The sequence below is a fragment of the Podarcis muralis genome, chromosome 6 (genome assembly GCF_964188315.1).
Source record: "Podarcis muralis chromosome 6, rPodMur119.hap1.1, whole genome shotgun sequence".
Taxonomy (NCBI): Eukaryota; Metazoa; Chordata; class Lepidosauria; order Squamata; family Lacertidae; genus Podarcis; species Podarcis muralis.
In genome coordinates this window covers 98,492,290-98,516,631 of record NC_135660.1, presented here as the reverse complement: position 1 = coordinate 98,516,631, position 24,342 = coordinate 98,492,290, and the positions used below count along the sequence as shown (strand labels likewise).

Below are 24,342 nucleotides of genomic sequence, written 5' to 3'. Positions count from 1 at the left end.
AATCAGCAAATAAATGTGGAAAGCTGCTAGCTTGGCAGCTGAAAAAAAGACAAAAGCTAAATACGATAACAAATCTAGAGATTGATGGAAGGACGGTACAGAAACCAGAAGAAATTAGGAAGTGCTTCCACAGATACTTCAAAGAACTGTATGCACAGGGGCCTCAGAAAGAATCAGAGATAGATCAATTTTTAAAGACAAATGGACTATCAAAAATAACTCAAGATAAAAGATCAATCTTGAACTCTACAATAACCTCACAGGAAATTGAAGGTGCCATTCAGAACATGCAACTAGGCAAATCTCCAGGCCCGGATGGGCTTACCTCCAAATATTACAAGGTTCTGAAGGACTATTTGATACAACCTTTGTTGGAGGTATGCAACCAGATCATGGATGGGAAGAGGGCACCAGAAACGTGGAAAGAAGCCTTCATCACATTGATACCTAAGTCAGAATCTGAAAAGACTCAGCTTAAAAACTACCGTCCCATCTCACTCCTAAATGTGGATTACAAAATATTTGCAGACATTTTGGCAAATAGACTTAAAAAAGTCTTAAATGAAGTAATTCATAAAGACCAAGCAGGCTTTCTCCCTGGTAGACATTTATATGAGAACACTAGAAACATCATTGACATTTTAGAACTTTTGCAGACTAACAGGAACACAAGGGCGGTGTTAATTTTTATTGATGCGGAGAAAGCATTCGACAACATATCTTGGATGTTTATGAAGAAGAACTTGGAAGGGATGGGAGTGGGACGGGGGTTTGAGAATGGATTACATGCAATCTATTCAGAACAAAAAGCCAAACTAATAGTGAACAATGTGGTGACGGAGGAATTTAAAATTGAAAAAGGGACACGACAAGGGTGCCCTCTATCCCCTCTGTTATTTATTTCAGTCCTGGAGGTGCTACTGAATATGATCAGAGAGGACCGGTTGGTACAAGGGATAGAGGTCGGAGTGAAACAATATAAACTGAAAGCTTTTGCAGATGACCTAGTTTTGACATTGCAGGAGCCAGAATCCAGTACAAAAAGAGTTCTTGAACTTATATCTGAATTTGGTCGGGTGGCGGGATTTAGGTTGAATAAACAAAAAACTAAGGTTCTGACCAAAAATTTGACAATCACAGAAACAGAGGGGTTTCAGAGAGAAACAGAATTGAATGTGGTTAAAAAAGTGAAATACCTTGGGATCCATTTGTCCTCCAAGAATTTGAATTTATTTAAGGATAATTATGAGAAATGTTGGTTGGAAGTTAAAAAGGATTTAGAAATTTGGTCAAGATTGAAACTTTCCTTGTTGGGAAGAATCGCAGCTATAAAAATGAATGTGTTGCCGAAAATGTTATTTTTGTTTCAAACCTTACAGATCGTGGACAGAGTGGATTGCTTTGGAAAATGGCAGAAGGATATATCTAGATTTGTCTGGCAGGGCAAAAAGCCCCGAATAAAGTTCAAAATATTAACAGATTCAAAAGAAAGAGGGGGGTTTGCCCTGCCGGACCTGAGGTTGTACTATGAAGCTGCAGCCTTCTGCTGGCTGAAAGATTGGTTCTTGTTGGAAAACACTGATGTCCTAGATCTGGAAGGTTTTAATAATGCTTTTGGTTGGCACGCATACTTATGGTACGACAAGGTTAAAGCACATAAATTGTTTAAAAGCCACATTGTCAGAAAAGCAATTTTTGCAGTCTGGATGAAATATAAAGACTTACTAGAGAGTAAAACTCCGAGGTGGTTATCACCAGTGGAGGCCAAGGCCCGAAAAAGACCCAATATGGAGGCCTACTGGCCGAAATATTGGGAACTAACTGAAAAAATTGGAGACAGTTGGAAGTTGCAGAGCCAGGACAAACTAAAAAATAAGGTGCGAGATTGGTTACATTATGCTCAAATTCAAGAGGTTTTCAAAATGGATAAAAAAGTTGGTTTCCAGGTGGAAAAGTCAAAACTAGAGACAGAATTGTTAGAACCAAAGACAAAGCTGTTATCTAGAATGTATAACTTGCTGCTTATGTGGAATTTACAGGATGAGACAGTTAAATCTGCTATGATTAAATGGGCACAGGATGTTGGACATAACATTATGTTTGAAGACTGGGAAAGGTTATGGAACACCGGAATGAAATTCACGGCAAGTACTGCCTTGAAGGAAAACATTATGAAAATGATATACCGGTGGTACATGACCCCAGTCAAGTTAGCTAAGATACATCACCTGTCTGATAATAAATGTTGGAAATGCAAGGAAGCAGAGGGGACTTTCTTTCACCTCTGGTGGACATGCCCAAAGGTTAAGGCCTTCTGGGAAATGATTTATAATGAGTTGAAAAAGGTATTCAGGTATACCTTTCCCAAGAAACCAGAGGCCTTCCTGTTGGGCATGGTAGACCAGAAAGTGTCAAAGAAGGACAGAACTTTGTTTATGTATGCTAGCACAGCAGCAAGAATACTTATTGCAAAGAACTGGAAGACGCAAGATCTACCCACGCTGGAGGAATGGCAGACGCAGTTGATGGACTACATGGAAATAGCGGAACTGACCGGCAGAATCCGAGATTTGGATGAAGAAACAGTCGAGGCGGACTGGAAAAAGTTTAAAGACTACTTGCAAAAGTATTACAAACTGTATGAATCTTAGGACCGTGCATGATTAGGAAATGATACGCTTTAGCAATTATGATTAAGTAATTAGTAAAGTAAGTGACATAAGAGAAAAGGAGGTAATATGAATTGAACATGTTACGTTTATTTTAAAGGTATAAAAACTGTGACATAATATATTGAATCTGGATACATAACATGTAAAAGTTACAATAAGGTATGACATAAGGTAACAAATTGCTGACATTGTTAATATAAAGAACGCAGAATCGGAAGGGGTGGGGAAGTCCAAGTTGGGATTTATTTTTGTTTTTGTTTTTATTGTTTTGTTAAAAAAAAAAATGGTTTCTTGTAACCTCTTTATTTGCTTGCAATGTACAGAATTTGAAAAGAAACGCAATAAAAAATTTTATAAAAAAAAAAATCACTGGAAATGACAAAAAAAAAAACAACAACAAAATAGTATATTAAAGGGAGAGCATTGCATGCAAATCTACAGGTGTATGCTATATAGTTTTGAGATGTAAACTGGCTGTAAACATATACCCAGGTAAACTCACAGAGCTCTGGAGTGGACTGAGTTTCATAAGTTGACTGGGAATATTATTTTTAATAGATATAAAATTTATATCCTTCGTTTTCTCCCAAATGAACCCAGGGTGACTGCCAGGACACTGTCAGAGGCTCCTGGCTGGTTGCCCTCTTTCATCGGGTCTAGGAAGGCTCCCTCACAGAGGGAAGCATTCATCACCCCGTGGAGCCCATCGCCCAGCCCTTCCCGGCTTGCTTTTATGAGCCAGAATGGGCAAGGATCAAGGAGACAGGTGGTCGGTTTCACTCGTCCAAGCAGCCTGCCCACATCTACACTGTCTTCCATCTCCCTCCTCCCTGAAGGGTCAGGATGGGGAGGTAGTCTCCACCATTCCTACTCTGCCTAGTTCCTGACAGTGACAGACAATACAGTAGTAAGAGCAATACTCTCTCCCAATAAATCAGTATGAGCAAGGTTCTTTTGGTGCTAACACCACTTGAAGTGAAAAGGATAATGAAGGAGCATCTCCACCCCCATCGTTCAGCCCAGATACTGAGGTCCCAGGGCATTCTGGCAGTTCCCTCACTGCGAGAAGTGAGGTTACAGGGAACCAGGCAGAGGGCCTTCTCCGTAGTGGCACCTGCCCTGTGGAACGCCCTCCCATCAGATGTCAAGGAAATAAAGAACTATCTGACTTGTAGAAGACATCTGAAGGCAGCCCTGTATTGGGAAGTTTTAATGTCTGATGTTTTATTGTGTTTTTAATATTCTGTTGGGAGCTACCCAGAGTGGCTGGAGAAACCCAGCCAGATGGGCAGGGTATAAATTAATAATAATTATTGTTATTATTACTGGTCTTACATATGTACATTTTTGTAATGGGTAGAAAGTGCCCTACTCAGCCAGGAAGGTTATTGTGCAAGGTGTGGGGGTGGGATGAGGAAATACTTGTCTTAAGAATTTAGTTTAGTAAGTTTTACATTTGGGGGTTCTTTCTCTCACTTGAATGTATCTTTGGTTCATACTGTTTTTCATTGTGGACACTTTGGATGATCAGGAATTTTCTCCTATGGTAGCTTTTTCCAGAGAGTTGTACTTCTATTTGCAGATCAAGATCCTGTAACTGAGTGTCCCCACCTAAGATCATTTACCTAGGGGTCAGGTAAAAACACTGTCGCGTAAGAACAACCCAGAGCCTTAAAGTGCAATCCTGATAGTTCCTTGGCAAGCAGGGTTTCTATTTGGCACTAAATTCAGCCCTGCCAGGACTGGCTTTTCTCGGCAGCTCCCAAATGGAGCCCATCCCTGCTGAAAGTGATGACAGTCTGTTGATTGGCAGGTACTTCAAGCCCTGCTTGATTTGACTGGGATCCTCCCTTGAAGGATGACCTTCAGGATTCATGGCAGTATTGCTTAGTTGACATTAAACTAATTGGGCTGTGTTTTTTACCATTTTGCTTTGGTTTGAAGTGAATCTTTAGCAGAGAAAAAACAGGAAGAAGTAACACTCACAAATGAAATTGAAAGGTCAAAGATACGAATGTCTGAGTTAAATGAAGAACTGAATAAAATTGTCAGTGACCTGCATAATGCAAAAATCGATGTCCATGAGGGGAAACGCCAGAAGACAAGGGCTGAAAACTTGGAGAGCCTCAAAAGACTGTATCCTGGTCACGTGGTAACTAGATGGACTCATTGTTACATTTTAATGTGTTCAGTAGACTTGAGAATTTCGCCTTGTGAATAGCCGGTTGTCTTTATCATGTTTCCTACTTGATAAATGCTGAGAAGTGTTGAACATAAGTGCAACTGAGAACTAGCAAACCATTTTTGAGTATCAGTATTTTTCTAACTGGGTAAAGAAAGTAGCACTATGGTGGCTACATAACTTTTCTCACTAAAAGTGAGAAACTAGTAGCTAGCTAGCTATTTCATAAAATATATACCCCACCTGATTAAAAATAAATAAATCTCAACTTGGTTTACAAAAAGAAACTATGAAACCACAAGAATGTTTCTCCAACTGGCAGTTGGGGACAAGAGGAGCAGGAAGTTGGAAGCTCCCTGCTGAACCGCTCTGAGATGGGTGGACAACGCTAGGAGCCAATCCTAGTTTTTCCATTGTATCTGACTGTCCATACCGTTGGGAGGATATTGAGGCTGTGGAGAAGGTGCAGTTCACCTGAGCAATAATTTAATTCTTGGCACTCATTCACTTTAATCTTTGCAGATTTAAAAATATGTTTTTATTTTTAACAAGTGATCACTAAAACATTCCATACCCCTCTTATAAATAAATAAATAAATAAATAAATAAATAAATAAATAGTGTTTTAATTATTAGAATATCACTGACGCACCCATTGCAGACACTGTCTTTTTAGCAATGTGTTCAATGGCTGCGCTCAAAATGATTTTTTTAAGCAATAAAACAAACCTTTTTATTATTATCATTATGGCAGTGATGCCCTCCAGATGATGATGATGGACTGCAGCTCCCATCATCCTTGACCATTGCGGTAGTCTCGTAATCTGGGGAACCGGGTTCGCGTCTCCGCTCCTCCACATGCAGCTGCTGGGTGACCTTGGGCCAGTCACACTTCTCTGAAGTCTCTCAGCCCCACTCACCTCACAGAGTGTTTGTTGTGGGGGAGGAAGGGAAAGGAGAATGTTAGCCGCTTTGAGACTCCTGAAGGGGAGTGAAAGGCGGGATATCAAATCCAAACGCTTCTTCTTCTTCTTGCTGGCTAATAGCTTGAGTCCCACAGCTTCTGGAAGCCTCACATTGGCTAGCCATATAGTATGATATTAGGACTCTCATTCAAGTGGTTTTTCACTGAGCTAAAGCTGGGAAAGTGTTTTAGCAGTAATCACAAGTTTATTTAAAAATGGTGTGATAAAACATTGCCATAGTAATACACCAACATACCCAGAGGTTTCTAAGATGCTCCACATAGTAGGTTCTCATATGTGCTCAAATAAGGTTCATTTAGGTAGAATGCAGTGAATGTCTTTTCATAATGGATTCACTGCTCTTAAAAACATTCCTGTATTTGCTTCTAGAATGAGGATTGTAAGATTCTGATGCCTCTTGAAATGGATGCTTCCATCAAGGGGAAAAAATGCAATTTTAATTGAAAAAAATGGGAAATTAGCTAAAATGAAATGTGTGCTGTACAACTCAAAAGATCAGTTTGCTCATTATTGCTGTTCTGTTTTTAGTTTGGAAGACTGCTTGACTTGTGTCACCCTATCCATAAAAAATATCAGCTTGCTGTCACCAAAGTTTTTGGCATGTATATGGTTGCGATTGTTGTGGCTTCAGAAAAAGTAGCTAGAGAATGTATTCGTTTCCTCAAGGCACAAAGAGCTGAGGCTGAAACTTTCCTTCCTTTAGATTACCTTAAGGTACACTTTTATTAAAAGTATATTATTAGTTTTTTATTCACAAAGCTGATTGGGGATTACTTTGACATCTAAGAAATTTTGTTAGTTTAAATTTGCTTTAAAAATATTTTGTAAGATGTGACTGTAGTCTTAGAAGATTTTGTACAACAATTAAAGTGTCTAGGTTTGTATACTTGGTCTCTCTGTGGCTCCTTATGGGCCCAATTAATATTCCTTTATTAATTTATGAGTGTCTGAAAGCATGTTTAGTATGTTAGAAACAAAATCTGATAGGATACTTGTAATCTTTGTTACAGGCTCTTTCATTGTATTTAAGTAACCTTTTCTAAACATTTTTATTTAGGTAGAACCAATCAATGAACAGTTGAGAGAGATAAAAGGAACTAAAATGATGATTGATGTTATACAGACATCGTTTCCTGCACTGAAGAAAGTAATTCAGTTTGTTTGTGGGAACGGTTTAGTATGTGAAACAGTACAGGAAGCAAGACAAATAGCATTTGAAGGACCATACCGACTTAAAGTAAGCACAAAGAACCTCACTTTTGAAATAAGACTTCCTGTTGGCTTTTAAACACGCAAGCTACATACATCTTTTCCAGAACTATATCACTTGAAATGCCAGCCAGTGCCAGAAACCTTTTATACAGCTAAAATAGGCTAGACTAAAACATTTCCCCCATACATGATAACTGTGATGGTCCTCTGAACATTTGCTTTTGAAAATTTGTTACTTTTGTCTGTTTTGATTATTTTATTATATCTACTGTTTTTATTGCTGTTTAAAATTAAAATAAAGCATTATATAAAATATAATGCTAGGTTGGCAGGAGCTGGAACAGAGCAACCTACAGTGGTGCCTCGCAAGACGAAATTAATCCGTTCCGCGAGTCTCTTCGTCTTGCGGTTTTTTCGTCTTGCGAAGCACGGCTATTAGCGGCTTCGCGGCTATTAGTGGCTTAGCGGCTTTAAGAAAAAGGAAACAAACTCGCAAGATGTTTCGTCTTGCGAAGCAAGCCCGTAGGGAAATTCGTCTTGCGGAACGACTCAAAAAACGGAAAACCCTTTCGTCTAGCGAGTTTTTCGTCTTGCGGGGCACCACTGTAGTTTATAATCTAGTGACACATTAGCTACGGAAGTTAAACATTGTCCCACTGAATGGGTAAAATAGGAACCTTCGGAGCTTAAAAGTCACCATACACACCAGGCTCATAAGACAATTGACATCCAGTGCAGGTCTTTTTAAATTGCTGTTATATGAGACCAGCCAGAGGTTCTGGTTAGGTTTAAGCTAGCCAGAGGTTATCACATATACTACCTTTCATCCAAGATACAGGATAGTCAGAGACACACTGTATTATATAATTGTCTTAATCCTGAACTATTTCACTGGTTTTATGTCCCGTTTCTCTGTGTTTTATTGGAAGGCAAAATTGATTTGAATATAGCTAGTTTGGAATCTCCCCCCCCCCCCAATATACTTGCCCTCACCTCAGTCCAGGAATTGTTTGTATACTTATGCCTAATTGCCCTCCAGTAATATTGATCAATTCAGAAAAAAACGTGTTTAATTTTCAGACAGTGGCTCTGGATGGAACTTTATTTTTGAAATCTGGTGTAATCTCTGGCGGCTCAAGTGATTTGAAAAAGAAAGCTAGATACTGGGATGAAAAGGAGGTGAATGAACTTAAAGAGCAGAGAGAGAAGCTGATGAATGAACTAAAGGTAAAGCTATGGAAATCATGTCCAACAGTATCAGTGTTTGAAGCTCCCATTGTTCTAGGTGCGTTTTGCAACAAACTACCGAATAGAAGGAAAGGAGGACATTTTTCTGCCTCCCCACTTCCAGCCACTCTCTGAAGACTGGAGAAGAGACCCTCTTCAGAACATTAGGGAGGGCAGGGGAAGCATGGCTTTGTTTTTTGCAGATGAGGACTAGATCATTTGAAATGAACATAATATTTTAGTTGTAGTTCATTCTTTTTCAGCTTTGTATTTTTGTTTTAAAAAAGCGTGCCTAGACATTCCGTTGTTGGGCCCATAACCTAAATTTAAGGTGCCAAAGTATCCTAATATCATTACTGTAATACTGTAAAAGGAACAATTCAACTTTTGATGAATTGATTCAATTTTTCCCCTAATGAACACATTTTTGAAATGCAATTTCCCATAATATTATGCATTTTTTTGTTATTTTCACTAATGCATGCATTTTAATGCACAGCTTCCCCTAATAAATACATTCTTGTACATATTACCCAGCTGGAGAACTGCACCACAAATTTGTTACAGAAAGTGTGATTTAGGTAGGTTTCCCTCTAAATGCAAACTAAATCAGATTTCTCTCCTATACTTAGGACTTGATGAAAATCAAGCGCAAAGAGGCTGATTTAAAGCAGTTGCAAGCTCAATGCCAAGGAATTCAAACACGACATAAATATTCGCAAAATGAACTAGAAGTTCTTAAAAAAAAACATATTGCTAATTTCTATAAGGTAATATTAAACTCTCAGGTGGCTGTTTTCCTTGTCTGGGCAAAATGACCTGCTTTTTGGTTTTAACTAGGACATCTTAAATGGTAACATAGTTGAGTTTTTTTCTTTACCCGTTGAAGAAATAGAAGTAATATTTTTTTTTTAAACCCATAATTTAGGAGGGAATGTTTCTATTGGGAGACTTTCATTTTTATACTTTTATACTCTGAACATGAAGTCTACATTTAGATGAACAGGAAACTAAATGCTGGACTTTTTGTGTTTGGGTGTTGGAGTGGGGGTGGCTTCTTCTGATCTCCAGACTGGCTTACTTTTTTATTGTGCCAAGGACTGCATTGCCCTTGATCAGTCATCCAGGGGCCACAGTTTAAAAGTGAGTGCAACCACATTTTTGTCAATGTTGTTTATAAAGGACAAATCTTGGGAGGGTGGAGAGGACATAAAAAACTTCTGTCATCACAGTAGCATAGTGAAGTTTACCTTTGGAAGGAGTCAATAAAACAATTTCTTTAAATTAAATTTTAAATTATTTTGTAAATTGAGAAATTTAGGTTGGATTTGTCTGGCCTCAAACATGTTGCTGTCACCAGCTACAGCAGGAACCAGTTACAACAGTAACAAATTATTTCTAAGAATTAATATCATTAAAATCATTAAATGTTTAAAAGAAAAAATGGAAGGCCCCTCAAAAAGCCTTTTTTTGGCATCATGGTCTCATAGTGGGGAACCCATAGAGCAGTTTTAGGGGAGGCCTTACCAAAAATGGTTTTGGGTGCAAAATGCATCCAGTGGACTGCAGGTTAGCTACCTATGTTCTGCTGGTTACATTTGCAGTACAATTGTGTGGTTCCAGAATAAAATATCCTTAGAACATAAATAATTAAAACAGTGAGACTAGTTCTCCATTGTTTTTAAAGACTGTTCATATTTATTTGTATTTAGGAAAAATCTATGCTGGAAAGTGTACTATTAAATAGCCAGTCAGAACATGTGATGTTGAATGAAGGAGTTTTACAAAGAGCTGTTAAAATGGATGAACTCCAAAAGAAAATTAATGAGGTATAAGTTTTAAATTCATGGCAGCATATAGAATCATAGAATGGCTGTCTTATGGCAATTGGTTATAGATGTGTGTTCCTTGTGTGGCTGCGTCTGAAACCCTCTGATCTAAGGGGAAAGCTCCAGACCTGCTTTTACACTTGTAATAAACTTAGTGCATATAGCCAAAGGCCTTTGCAGACTTCATGTTCACTCAGACCACGGATTAATAGTTTGCAAAATAAAATGTATCCAGGCTATGGACATAACCCAGGGAGGGGGGGGGAGGGTTCAAAAACTCAACATAACACTTGCATCTCCAAAAGCTATATAGCACATAAAGCTCATTTAAAATAAATTTTAACTTTGTTAATAACAAAAACATAGAAAAGTGTTCAAATAATTTTCTGGCATCTGGAAAAAAGGGCACAATGATGGTCTAATGTCAAAGATCCATCTTTCAGAGGTTAAGATACAGCTTGCCAATTCATTTGGACAATTCTTTGACAACTTACAACCCTTTATGGGAACCCTGTAAGACCCATATCTTAGGTTTCATTTAAATTGAGCCAGTATTGTAAGTAAGGCAGGTCAGCTTTTGCTGCCATAGATAGTGATCAAGGTTCAGCTCTCTAAGAAGAACAGATGGTGTCCCTGAAGAAGTCCTTGACTCGTTCTTGGAAATATGTTCTGCAGTATTTCTAGTGCTGCCTTTACTTCTCTCTGGCATTTGCCCCTGTATAATAATTATGTTAATTCTTTAACAGAAAGGAAATCTTCAAAATGGGCACTAGCACTTCATTTCTATTATAAAATAAAATTTGAAACAGTTTTAACCAAACACCAATTTCTGTAACAGTTCAGGCCAAACTAGATGTGATGCTGTTCGTGCAATTAGTAAGTGTGTAAGTGTGTGTGAATAAAACCAAGTAAATAGGAGCTATGCTGAAGGGTAGACAATTTAACCTTTTTCTTCCACCATTGTCCTGATCCAGATCTCTCCTCCCAACCCCCATATTTGCATTGGGAGAAGAGCTCCCACTTGCGCCGAAGGGATTTGCCAAAGGGAATTTTCTTTCCAGTGCAGATAAGAACCATGGTATGGGGACAATTATTTAGGTGGGGAGCATAGAGGGGCTAAAGAGTTGAAGATTCCCGCCCCCCCCCCCCCAGCTGCCTTACAGTCCCAGTCCAAATCACACGCATGCCATATGGCTACTATTTGTGTTTGTACAATTGCTACTTTCCTTAATAATGTAATGTCTAGCTTGGCCTGATCTCTATCAACCAAATTTCCCTAAAGAGGCGTGTCTGCAGTAAAAAAAATAGTAGGGAATTTCTTCTGGTCCTATCAAGCTTTTCAGTGTTCCTGTGTTCCAATTAACAGGTCAATACATCACAGTGAATAATATAATTCATTATTGAAGAAGAAAAGGTACAAGTGAGGTTTCTTTCCAGTGACCCTGTGAAAGAGGTCATTAAGAAAATTCTTGTCTTGACAATGTTCCTATATGGCACATTCACACATTACACACAGACACAAGCATTTGTCTATACATATAGAAGTGTCATTGTCTATTTGCATAGCTTGACTATTTGTATACTTGTTGAATGTAATATGTGAACATCCCTACAATAACAATTGATACTTCTTACATTTCTAAAACCTTCATATACTGTGTGAAAGAACTTCTTTTAATGAATTATATTTAATTGCCTTCTTGGTGGGGGGTTATTGCAATAGGTGGAAGACAATGTTTTCAGTGACTTCTGTGCAGAGATTGGAGTAGACAATATTCGTGTATATGAAAAAGAACATTTGCAAGAGCAGGAAGAAATTGACAAGAAGAGGTAACTATGCAGACGTGAATAGTAGTGATGTTTCGTAACATTCTGTAATCAGAATTCCTCCGTATTCTGTATACATACATACATACATACTTAATGTCTCTGTCCTAAGATATTGTTCAGCTATCATCATATGATTATTTTATTGTTAAATTGAGGTCAGAACTATGTTTGCATAGAATTTCCTCGCCAGTATGCATTTGCTACTCCTTGGGGATGAAAGTACATTGGGGGAGAGGAATTGTCACTAGCTTTATTCTTTTCCAAAGCTGTTTTTCCTATCCTATCCCTATCAATAGGGATGTTTGTGTGTAATGTTTTTATATGTTGCTTCCTTATTTACCCTGATTCCAATACCTTTTGCTTCCTTAGTTGTTTCCCTTGGATTGAAGATTAGATTGTAAGCTTTGGGGGATCTACACTGCAAAGCGCCATGCATTCTGATGCCACTTTATTATTATTATTATTATTATTATTATTATTAAATAACTTGTTTTTTACCTTGCATTTAGAGAAGGGCGGGCAGCCTACAGCCTAAAGCCACATGGACGCCCACCCTTCTGCAACTGATCAGTTCAGCCTTTTAGCAAGTGTGATCTGTCCCTCCCCTGGCAGTCTGCTGGGTAGAGTGGAAGAGGGGGCAAGAGAAAAATAGGTGTGCCAGAAATAGAGAGAGAATGGGAGTGCCCCCCTCACTTCTGACTCTGTCCCTTCCCACTGTTGACTTTGGCCCTCCCACAGTCGACACAGATCCCTTGACATTACTTCTGAGGGATGTAATGGCCCCTGACAGGAAAACATTGCTGTCTCCATCTTAACATATTACTGTATTGTGTCTGTTCAGGTTTCAGTTTGAAAACCAGAAGACACGACTGAGTGCTCAGCTTGAGTATATTTGCAGCCTGGTAGACAAGGCGGTGAAGAAGAATAACATGTTAAAGGAGAATATTTGCAAAGATGAAGCTTATATTATTAGCCTGAAAAAGGTAACCAATGGTTTGTTACAATAATTTATATCCAGCTTTTCAAGTTTTCACTACAATCAAGCAGTGCATAAAATTTCTTAAAGTAATATAATAATCAGATTTGGTTACAGTCATTTACTTCACAAAGAAATTATTTTAGAAGACCTCCTTTTCTAGGCATTTTGCACTATGCGCACATTGCATGTCTATAATATATGAACATATAAATGTAACTAAGATTAAGGAGTGAGATGGGAATTAGGAGGAGGAAATCCATGTAGATCAACCCAACACAGAGATATTAGAGTGTTCCATCTCTACCAATAGGTATCTGACTATCTTGTCTGGATAAGATTACCATGAGGCTATTATACTTTATAAATCTTTTTCGTACATAGGATGAGGAAAACTTTTTACAAATGGTCGAGGAAGTTACGGTGGACCTGCAACAGCTGAAGGAAAGGTGGAATGTTAATAAGGCTGATGTTGCAGAAGCACAGAATCAAGTTGAGGAATCAAGGAAGGCATTGCTAACTCTAATAAGGTAAGGTTGTGTTTAGAATAGGTAAGTGATTTGTGGGGGGAGGAACTCCAGATAACTGAAACTTCTCTCACTAATTTGTGTGAACAGGAACATTTAAGTTGAGCATTGTATATTTGCTAAGATAGTACAATTCTGTACAACTGCTATGACCTAGATCTGAAGGTTTGTGATGGAGAGGTTCTTTGTGTACAACAGGGTGTCTCCAATACCATTTTTATTGCAGCCTGACAGGCCACTCATGAATTGGTGGTACAGAGCAGGTTAAGAGATCCAGAAGCCGATGTGCACATGTTCAGCTATGGTGCTCGTTGGATCACCACCGCAGGGTGCCTTTGGATGGTAAAAAAGTGGCAAGAGCAAATGTGTAAATGACTTGGATACAAAACTGTTTCTAGCTTTGAAAGAGGGCATGCAAATCTTTACCAGTTACTTGTGTCTGCTTACACATGTCACTGAAATCAAGTAAGCAAGCTGAATTTGATGGGGAAGTAATTGATTTCTAGAATGGATTGAGATACTTTGTATTTGGGTTAGAAACTTAAGCTTGAAGTGTGGTTCAAAAGTACTACCTCGTGTGTTTCTAAACCCAGGTATTAAGTCTAAATTAATAATATAATACACAAACTATTCTTCTATAAATTTTAAACCTTCAGCAGCTGAAATATTTTTGTGTTCTTGCTTTTTGGTGGCAGAGAGTTGGCAAAGTTGCAAAAGGAAGGTATTGCAATCGAGACCTCTCTGGAACAGAAAAAGTTAGAAAGGCATAATACCTTTCTTGATTGCAAACTCCAGGACTTAAAGATAGGACTTCTGTTGGGATCTTTGGATGACATTAGTGAAATAGAGGTAGGTTTTGTGGCATATTAAATAATTTAATACAGTTGTGGAGTTTGTACATAAATAAGGTCTGCCAGACCTTGATCTAACTAGAGTGGTGTTTTCCAAACTTGGATCTCCAGCCTTTTTTTGACCACAGCTCCCATCATCCCTAGCTAGCAGGACCAGTGGTCAGAGATGATGGGAACTGTGGTCCGAAAACATCTGGAGGGCCGAATTTGGGAAACACTGAACTAGAGTTTTATCTGGTGGCAAGTACCAAATTTTTAGAAGAGCTAACACTGAGAGAGCACAGAGAGAACCAGAACTGCAAAGATGTCATCCCGATGGGTGTTTCCCCCCCGAATCCAATGCTATTTTATTCAGATGCTAGATTGTATATTTAACAATTGATGCTCCTGCCCTTCAAAAAGGGCAAATGTGTAGAAATATATGAATAGGAGGCTGGATAAAATTGAGGCACCACTGGTTTTCATGAAGAAATAAACAGTACCTTAACCATAAGTAGAAGGATGGGAGAGGAGAGAGAAGCAACTGCTGCTGCTGCTGTTTTGGGTTTTTCAGTTTTCAGTATTATGTATATCTCCATTAATTTTGCTGGCTGTTTGTTACAGCTGGGATCTGATACTGAAACTACAGAAATGACGGCTGATATCTATGAAAGAGAAGAGGCAATTCATGTAGACTATAGCAATCTTGCAAAAGAGCTAATGGTAAGAGAAGATCTCCATTTTAATATTGTGCATGAAAGCATGTTTTCATGAGCTTGGTTCCACAGTTTATTTTCCGTTTGCCTGGCTAATGTGGTTAAAAGGAACATCTGGCTACCATGATTCCTTAGATGTTCTCTGCCGCATGCAACTTGCTCCGTAAGCAGGACTGCAATCAATCACCCCAGAGACTATCCATCCTGTGGTGTGCAGGACCACTGAACCGCTTCCTGCTGCTGTTAACCACGGAGGGAATCTTTCATGGACGCCCATTGAAGCTTCCCTCCCACAGACAGAAGCAGCTTCAGGGAGAAGGGTGGTTTTCATCAGCATGTGGGGGACATTCTTCCACAGCTTGTGCGGTCTGCACTTCATAGCACAGCTACCTGTTGTGATAAGTGCTTCTGCATTTCGTAAGTTTGTGGTGAGGAAAAAATGGGGAGAATTATGTATGCCACCTTGAGCTCCTTGGAGGAAAGGTGGGATATTAATAAGAAAGAAAAGAAATAAGTTCTGCATTCATTCTGCATTACAGACACTGCATACTGTGTTGAGACTATTGTTTGTAGGTATTCATCAGGTTTGTTGCCTGAACCAAATTCTCCCCGAATTCTTTAGTCCCTCAGATAGGTAGATACTGCCATCTGCCATCCACTGTCAGGAATTGCAGAGTTGGGGAAGGAGATTTCCTCCCGGTGTAGAGACCCTGGTCAGTTTCCTGCGTCCTGTCCAGATGGTTTTGCCTTTCATTGCTCAGGACTAGCCTCACATCTTGGACTTTGTGGGCTTATAGCCGAATAAAGTATTATCTATCTATCTATCTTGGACTGTTGGGTGATTTATCTTCCCCTTCCTCCCCTGCTTGCTTGTTCATTATGGTGAGTTTTGAGTGGTTTGGGTTATTGTTTTTTCCTGACAGTATTTTAATTTTTTCTTCACACGTCTCCTGACATCCGCTTGGCTTCTTGGCCCAGTGGTTTGGTGTTTTGTTTGTTTCCTGGCCCCTCAGCTTCCCCACCTGAAGTGAATCCCCGAGTGTAATTTCATTCAATGGTAGTTGTGGTATGTGAGCAGATGTCTCCAGTCTCTTCCCCACACCTGCTCTCCTAAGCCACAGCAGTTCCTTTTCTTCTCATAGTAGCTTTTGCACCCAGACCTTTCCTGAAAGCCTTTTTAAAACATGTTTTTCGTTCTAGTGTGTTTTCCTTATTGTGTCAGTACCAGTACCTTAAAAATCATAGTTCCTAAACTCTGCCATTCCTGCTTGTGGGTGATAGATGGCAGTATCCATCTGATGGACTGTGCATGCTCTAAGAAGGTCAATCTGAGTCCATAAGGCGAGGAGGAATAAGCATTGCACTTGCAGCCCCACAGGGACAATCAAAATGTTGCAACTGCAGCAAGTTCCTCTGGTGTGGACATTACCTCCCCCACCCCTTGTCTTTTCTTTTAAGACTTTGAGGCAATTTTTAATAACCCAATACCATTATTCATTGCTTTTATACTTCTTTATTTCATTTTACATCTAGGACTTGCGCTCCGACAAAGATATTGAAACTCACCTAACAAAACTTCAGCAGGAAATAGCATCTAGAGAAAATGTTCTATCAAAAACGGCAGCACCGAATATGAGAGCTCTTGAGAGATTACATGTTGTTACAGGCAGATTTCAAGAATCGGTTGATGGTAATATTGAACCTTTTTAATTAGTAAAATTTTAATTAATAAAATTAATAATAAAATTAACCTTTTTAATTAGTAAAATTAATAATAAAACGATTCTGTGATTCTGATAGTAGTAGTGAGAAAGGTGTTTCTGTAAACCCAGATTGCTTGGGTGCCCTTGTAGCTGTTTGATCACCCCACAATGCACTTACATCCCAATTTATTACGTTATTGCAAGTCTTTCAAAATGTCCTAGCAGTTGACAGGAAAGAGGCGAACACATGTCTTAGATTAAAAATCAGCCACAACTTTTATTTATTGTTTGCCTTCAATAAGTAATTGAGATAAAATATTTGAAAAGTGCGCAGGAGGCCTCCCCTTCCCTCTCCCCCCCCCCCGAGAAGTGGCTTGGCTGTTTGTCCTGCTGGACTATCTGTTGGGGCCTTTTTCCTCTGGTGAAGTCCTATGTTTGAGCATATGGTTAGGTTATGAGCAGGCCCCTTCAGCACATGCTCCTAAACCTGCTGGGCAGTCCCCATCCCATCCCCTATGGACCTTACTGTTCTGCCTGGCAAGTTGTCACCATTATTTGCATCAAGCAAGGACACCACTTTCTTTACATTAGTAAAGAAACAATTTGCATGCGCTATAAACATGCAACACCAGATGGCACCAGAGAGCAGGAAATCTTTATATGCGTTTTTATAAAGGGTTTTTTATTTTATTTTGTTATAACGATCTAATTTCTGACTTATTTATAGCATTTTTTTCCGTGTGTAGATCCACCACAAGATCCCTTAGGCAATATTCCAAGAAAGTAATCGTCGTTGGCCTCCCCCCCCCCCCCCTTTTCTTGAGATACCACTTTAGGGACCTGAAAACAGCTCTTGGTTACAACATTTAAAAACTTCCAAATAGTTTTTAAAAAAAATTATAATCACAAAAGCATGGTGGCTCCTGAAAATATACACCTCAGGTGTCAGAAGTCCGAGTAACATAGGCCTTGCCTGAAATGTTTCTCAACCCTCTCAAAATCCCTTTCCTTGTAAGATACTCTTCTTTCTCCTTCCCGTGATGACTCAAAGCTTCCATCCATCCCAAGAGTTACCTATCAGGCCCGCAAGGCTTGACCAACATCCTGGGCACTGCACATCCTGGTTGCCCCAAAGGGCTTGCGGGGCTGGGAGGACAGTGCTGCCTTCTCAGGCCCCACAACTCTCTCCCTCACTGGAACTTGAACGTGAAGGGGCCCTATGTCAGAATCTATGCTGCAATGGCAATTTTTGCAAGGATGTTCATTTTTATTTGTCCCTTTAGGGCAATAGATGTAGAGGTACTGAAGAAAGAGAACACCCTGGTAAATCCAGTGTTCCATCAAAAGAATAGACATTTGCAAGGATTTTTCTCTCTTTCCATGAAAGTGTGAAGCAATTCAATTTTCCACCATACACAGATAGATAAATGGGCCACATAAGCTACAATAAAGTTTGAATTTAAATAGCACTGCAAACATGTAATGTTCACTGAGAACACTTTTTAAATTGCAAGAACCTGGCCTTGTACAGCACAAACTTGTATGTTGAGAAAAGTGGCTTTCTGTTGCAAAAGAATATCTGTATAAGTACTGTTTTCTTGTGTTTGTTTACTGAAGTTGGTAGGAAATTGTGGGTAGAATCCAGCTGGTGACTTTTGCTTTCATGGAGGGACTTTTGATTCAGCGGAAAAGGAGAAGGGTTGATTTTTGCTAATTCATTCTTCCACCTGCAGCTCTCCACACCACCTTCAACCTTCTGCTGGAGGGTGACAACTATCTGAAACGAATTTGAGTATGGCGTAAATCACCTATCTATGTTCTTACATTAGCAGAGGCATCCACCAGAAAAAGCTCTTCCTTGAATGCAAGGACATTAATTGGATTCTACCCTATAAAATTAACTCCCAATATTTTAGTGATATGTTCTGTTAAAGTTAGTTCAATTATCCTTTTACAGTGTTTGAGACTTGTAGGACAGAAGCCAGATTATGTAGGCAAGAATTTGAGAAGGTGAAGAAAAAGAGATACGAGCTGTTCAGTCAGTGTTTTGAACATGTGTCAGTAGCTATAGATCAGATCTACAAGAAACTCTGCAGAAACAGTAGCGCTCAGGTTTGTAATTTTTCAGATATTTCATTTAATACTCTTTAACAACAACAGTGAGTGTACTGGTTGTAGATTAAGGCTAGATTACTGGTCCATCAGAAAACGAATCATTCAAGGAATTCTTCTTAGTTTTTAAAACAGAAATATGGGCAACCAGATTCAGGATTCAAAATAAAATGATCCAAGGCAAACAGCAAAGGGTCCAATCCCTCTGCCTCCATGACTTGGAAATACAGAGTTAGCTGGGCATGGGGAAACGACAGAGCTGGTGAAAGATGACTTACTTGTGAAGCTGCATCAAGGCTCCACAGTAGAAGAGTTTGTTTTGGGGGTGGGAAGTTTGTTCTGTGCAAAGTTGGCATGCAGTTATCATGAAGGTTAGGTTAACTTGCCATGCACAGAACTAGTGTGTTCTCAAGCTTTGTGCTCATGGACACAGAAAGGAGCTCTGGCTTGTTTCCAAAGCAGCTTGTGAATGATTTTCTTCTGTTCTTTTCCATCCAGTACAAATACCGCTTTGGACTTTAACATCTAGATGCTCCCTGTTCTCCAAATTTACTTCAAAGAATGTTGTATTGTTTGCATCCGCAAGTTGATTAGGATTGCATTTTTGTCCAAAAGAATAATTTAAATTGCATTTCTGGAAACCAGTATTTTTTTAGCATTCACGAAATCTGGAATAGCCAGTATGGTGTCCTCCTGATGTTGCAAGGTCACCATGTTGACAAGCCCTGCATTAAATTTTTTACAGATAAAGCTAATGCCCATGTTTTGTTATTAACTGAACAAGGAAGGTGGTATCTTTCAGGCATTTCTTAGTCCCGAAAATCCTGAGGAGCCTTACTTGGAAGGTATTGGCTATAACTGTGTAGCTCCTGGAAAAAGATTTATGCCAATGGACAACCTGTCAGGTGGTGAAAAATCTGTTGCAGCTTTGGCTCTTGTGTTTGCAATACACAGGTAAGAAATACATTGCACTTCAAAAAATAATATGAACACACATATCACAGTTTATACAACCGTGGTATGGTTTTGGAGTCACTCCGTTCTTCATAAAATGTTGAGATTCTACCTCTGGGCATATATGGTGGACAAGATGAGAAAGGAGAGAAACATATATAAGCTTTCAGTTTGTTCTGGAAGTGTGGAAAGGCAAGAGAGGATTTGGTCTGTTGTTGGTCCTGTGCTTATGCTTCGAAGTTCTGGAAGTAAATGTGGAAAGCTGTTGATCACGTTTTTGTGGCCCTGTGTCAACACCCGGTTTCTAGGGGATGTTCTTCCTATATTCAGTTCTGGCTCAAGCTCCAACCCAGAAAACCTGGTTCTCCAATTTATTTAGCTAGATCAACAAGAGATGGGCAAATAGATTTTCGTCTAGAATGTGCCACTTTCTCCCAAGGTCCACCTATTCCAAAGGAAGTCTGTCAGGGATGCAACAAGCGAGGGGGCTTCTTCCAAGTGCAGAATTTGAGAGTGGTGCAGTATTAATACTCCCAGGGAACTGCAGCTTTTGCTACAAAGATAACCATCTAAGTTATCCATTAAGCACTTCCATGCAAATCAGTATCCAAATAAATAAAAATTATACAAAGTAGCTCCTTCCTTGGGGCAAAATTACTCTATTTAGAATTCAGCATAGGTTAGTGGTCAGATGAGCACCATTATTTAAGGGATATATAAAATACCAGGAGAAAGTTTATATAAATCATTTACCGGTACTTACGGTAGTTGCCTTTTTTTCTTGCTGATTGAAATAAATGATTTAAAGTGCCTTTATTGATAAGCCCAAATCAGGTAGTAGGAAATGTATTTAAATTATTGTGTTTGTCTTTTATATTGTTTCTTAGTTTGTTTCGTTATGTAATCTTTTAATTTTTGTAATTTCTAATTATTGTGGTCTTGTATAGTAATTAAAATAAAAATGTTTGAGAACAATGAAGTGCACTCCAGCTATGTTCACGCAGAGGTCATTACTTGCTCGTTGCTCGCTAATTCTATAGCTGATAGTCAATAGATACCTCTTACTTCTGTAATGATCATATTCGTTTTAAGAACGTAATGCTGCCTTGCAGGAGGATCATGTTGGATGAAGTTTGTCTCCTACTAATCTTCTAGGGCTGCTACCATGCTAGTTGTTTAGAATGGAATTGCCATCCTTCTTACTCATTCTTCATAGTGAAAACAGACAGTATGATTGCCCACCCAGTGTTTTCTTGTTGTTCTTAAATAAAATGCAATTGCAGCATCAGTTTTTCCAGGGTAGACTGCAGTTCTCAGGGAGGATACTGTGCTTTTAATTAGAAGCTTCTTCTGCCTCTACTTCTTGTTCGGTGCATTGGTAATTAATTGTTCCTTAATTAGATTTCTGATAGGTTTCAGGATACCATTCAGGCAGTTATTTTCTGGCTTGACCTTATATTTTCCTTTTTCTAAAATCACAAAATACCACTGTACTGGAAAGAGTCTAGTTAAAGTTCCAGGCTACCTCTGCTTAATTCCCTGTTAGGTCTTGGCTATGGAGGTGGAAATTGCTAGATAATACAGCATTGTATTAAGTGCTATAATAATATTAATTTATTAAAGTGCTACTTTTAATTCCATTTTAGCTTGATACAGAAAAGTAATACTTTCTTGTTTAGATGGCAATATGGTAAAGAGAAGTAGTAATATATTTCTATATTTCTGTACCACTGGCATATTATAAGGTGGGGGAGGCTGTATACTATATGGCACACTTGTTTTAAATTCTGTATTTGTGGGGGATTTTGGCTATATATTAAGAAAAAGTAAAAAGAAGTCTTGAAATTCAGAATATGCAGTCATTAAAGTAGAAAGCAGGTGGTGGCAGGTGCAATTCCATTGGTGAAATTGTTTCTGTTACTCTTATAGGTACAATTGGACTAATTTACATTCCATTAATAATTGTGCTTGCTTTGTTGTTTCAGCTTTAGGCCTGCCCCCTTTTTTGTTTTGGATGAAGTAGATGCAGCACTAGATAACACAAACATTGGCAAGGTAAGCTATCAGTCTCTCTTCCTAAAAGAAAAACAACATTCCATCTCAGAAATGTGCTTTTTCTTTTTATATATGAAAACAATATTTTTAAGCAGGGGCAAAGAGTAAATAGCAAGCAAACCCTTTATTAAAGAGATTACACTGGATATGCTGCATATATCAGACACTGTTTGAAATGGACAGAAGCGAATTGCATCTCATGCTAATTCCCTGTTAAAGGCAGTTTAGATTGTTCACTTAAGAATCTTTCCATGCTTACCCAATGCATCTTAAGATTTACCAGTACTTTCCAGCCACAAGAACTGTTAGTTCTTGAAAGCCACTGTTCATTGGGATCTCAGGACTCCAGAAATTGTCAGTGAGTAGACATGCATTTGCCTAGGGATCAAGGCAGGAGTGAAGACCCTCCAGTCCACAGACCTAACCTAGGCCATTTTGACAAACCCTGCCCCCATGTAAAGTGAGGTAAAGGAGGGCTTGGCGAAGGGGCTTTGTAGCACTTCTTGTTCAGCTGGTTGTTGGGCGCTTGGGATGTACTGTACAAGGGCTTTGCAGGCTCCTTTGGAAAGGAACCTGCAACCTTCCACAATTTTTTGACAGTATTAATCAAACCTCTGCTGTAGCCTATTAGCACGTGGGGGTTTTAATTAAGATCCCCAAATAGATAATAAATTATTATAATGAAGACCCTCCCATGATTTGTTCTGCACTTATTTGTTAAGCAACTTCTTACAATTCCTCCAAGCCATAATGGTGTGGGTTTTTAAACATAAAACACTGTCTTAGTGAGTAGAGATTTATTGCATGAGGAATTTTTATTCCAAACAGATCCTCTAATGTATTTTATAGCATAGTCTTGTATTTGAGATGTCTTGCCAGCAGTATGCTTACCCATTCTATAAAGCAAGTTTCTTTTCTAATCATTGTATTTCTGCATTTATCTATTAACCTCCTTTTTTTCTTCTCAAAAAGATATCAAGCTTCATTAAAGAGCAGGCCCAAGAAAAGTTTCAGATTATCGTTATTTCTCTAAAGGAAGAGTTTTATTCTGAAGCAGATGCTTTAGTTGGAGTCTGGCCCGAGGTATATATATGCACACAAAACACACTCTTGAGTGATAGTTTCTGCACCCTAAGTGTTTCATAGAGAAAACAGAAACAGAATATGGCTACACTTCTATAGAATCAAATCCCTGGTGATTTTAAAGGGTTGGGTGGCAGAAATGCAAAGAAACCAAACACCTACAACTGCATCATTATGGCCTGGTGTGCTATGATAACTCTTGATCGTTTCTCTCCTTAGCAAGAAGATACTATCTACAGTCAAGTACTGAGCCTGGATCTTACTCTGTATCGAGAGTCTGATGATGAAAATGAAAGGCAACCGAAAGGCAGAAAGAGCTCTGCATTGAAATACGATATAAAGTGAATTTGTGGCTGTGGGCTTTCGTTTAACCACGGTGTGACAGGTTTGAATGTTACTGATTAGAATTCAGTATAAAACTAAATTCACATATATTTAATGTGAGAACTGGTTGTTTAGCATTATATTAATATGCTTATTCTCTGGAAGTTTAACTGCTAAAATTTGTAATAGCTGTGGCCCTAGTAAGACATTAGATACAGTTTCCTGATGTCTCTGTCAAAAAGAAAAGCTGCTGGAGGGGCAGATGGGATTGAATATGAAAATAGTATTAATTATTTCCCCACCATTCTGTCCCGTTCCCACCCCCCCACCCCCACACACTTTAACTTCGCCACCCCCCACCCCCACACACTTTAACTTCGCCACTACCTTGAAAGGTTTCAGATAGGTATTTGCAAGAGCAAACATGTGAAAAGTCATGGGGTGCAATCTGGAATGGAAGAATGAGTAGGTAAACACACCCACTTAGCCACTCCTCAAAGCTTGATTTCCCCTCCAGCAGTGTTTTCCTGTTTAAAACAGGGTCATGACACACAACTACATGTAACATCTGCATTGGCCTGAGTTATAGTTGAAGTTTCACACTTTTTTGGTATTTTTGAGCTAATTGTTATCCTTGGTCAAAGAAAGACTGGGGACCAATGACATTAACTAATAAAAAGCATAGACAGACAACTAGAACCACTGACACTGGTCACTGAAGATTATTATGCAACAGTTTCTTACACAAAATATTTCTTAAGTGTTTCCATTAAATTTGTTTTGCTTGCATTTATATTTGAAAGTTGCTAAATAAACTATTCAATGTTTAGTTTCTAATTAAACTAAGTTGTAGTCACTTCTAAGCATAGTTGCTAATATAAGTGGTAAACAGAGCTTTTTTTCAGCTGGAACTCTTCAGAACTCAGTTCCAGCTCCTCTCAGGTGGGCGCCATTGCCATTCAAAGAGAATAATTGTTCATGGTGAGTTCTGGCACCTCTTTTTCTAGAAAAATAGTGGTGGTAATTACATTTTCGGACGCGGGTGGCGCTGTGGGTAAAAGCCTCAGCGCCTAGGGCTTGCCGATCGAAAGGTCGGCGGTTCAAATCCCTGCGGCGGCGGGGTG

General features: G+C 38.9%; 1 protein-coding gene across 11 annotated transcripts in view; it reads left to right on the top strand.

Annotated features, from left to right (window-relative positions):
* SMC1B (structural maintenance of chromosomes 1B) overlaps positions 1-23,565 on the top strand; it is a 45,955-nt gene extending 22,390 nt beyond the window's left edge. For 3 of the 11 annotated variants that reach the window (XM_077930786.1, XM_077930787.1, XM_077930788.1), the window contains exons 10-26: positions 4,617-4,824; positions 6,369-6,554; positions 6,898-7,077; positions 8,133-8,279; positions 8,912-9,049; positions 9,992-10,108; positions 11,832-11,938; positions 12,780-12,921; positions 13,299-13,444; positions 14,137-14,290; positions 14,896-14,994; positions 16,521-16,677; positions 18,648-18,802; positions 19,605-19,756; positions 21,742-21,811; positions 22,784-22,894; positions 23,114-23,565. In XM_077930786.1, coding sequence (XP_077786912.1) covers positions 4,617-4,824; positions 6,369-6,554; positions 6,898-7,077; positions 8,133-8,279; positions 8,912-9,049; positions 9,992-10,108; positions 11,832-11,938; positions 12,780-12,921; positions 13,299-13,444; positions 14,137-14,290; positions 14,896-14,994; positions 16,521-16,677; positions 18,648-18,802; positions 19,605-19,756; positions 21,742-21,811; positions 22,784-22,894; positions 23,114-23,239 — 2,395 coding nt within the window. In that variant the 3' untranslated portion in view covers positions 23,240-23,565. Of the gene's footprint in view, positions 1-4,616; positions 4,825-6,368; positions 6,555-6,897; positions 7,078-8,132; positions 8,280-8,911; positions 9,050-9,991; positions 10,109-11,831; positions 11,939-12,779; positions 12,922-13,298; positions 13,445-14,136; positions 14,291-14,895; positions 14,995-16,520; positions 16,678-18,647; positions 18,803-19,547; positions 19,757-21,741; positions 21,812-22,783; positions 22,895-23,113 lie in introns of those variants that run through there. The other 8 variants (XM_077930792.1, XM_077930789.1, XM_077930791.1 and 5 more) reach the window with 8 other exon arrangements.
* Positions 23,566-24,342: the final 777 nt, after the last annotated feature.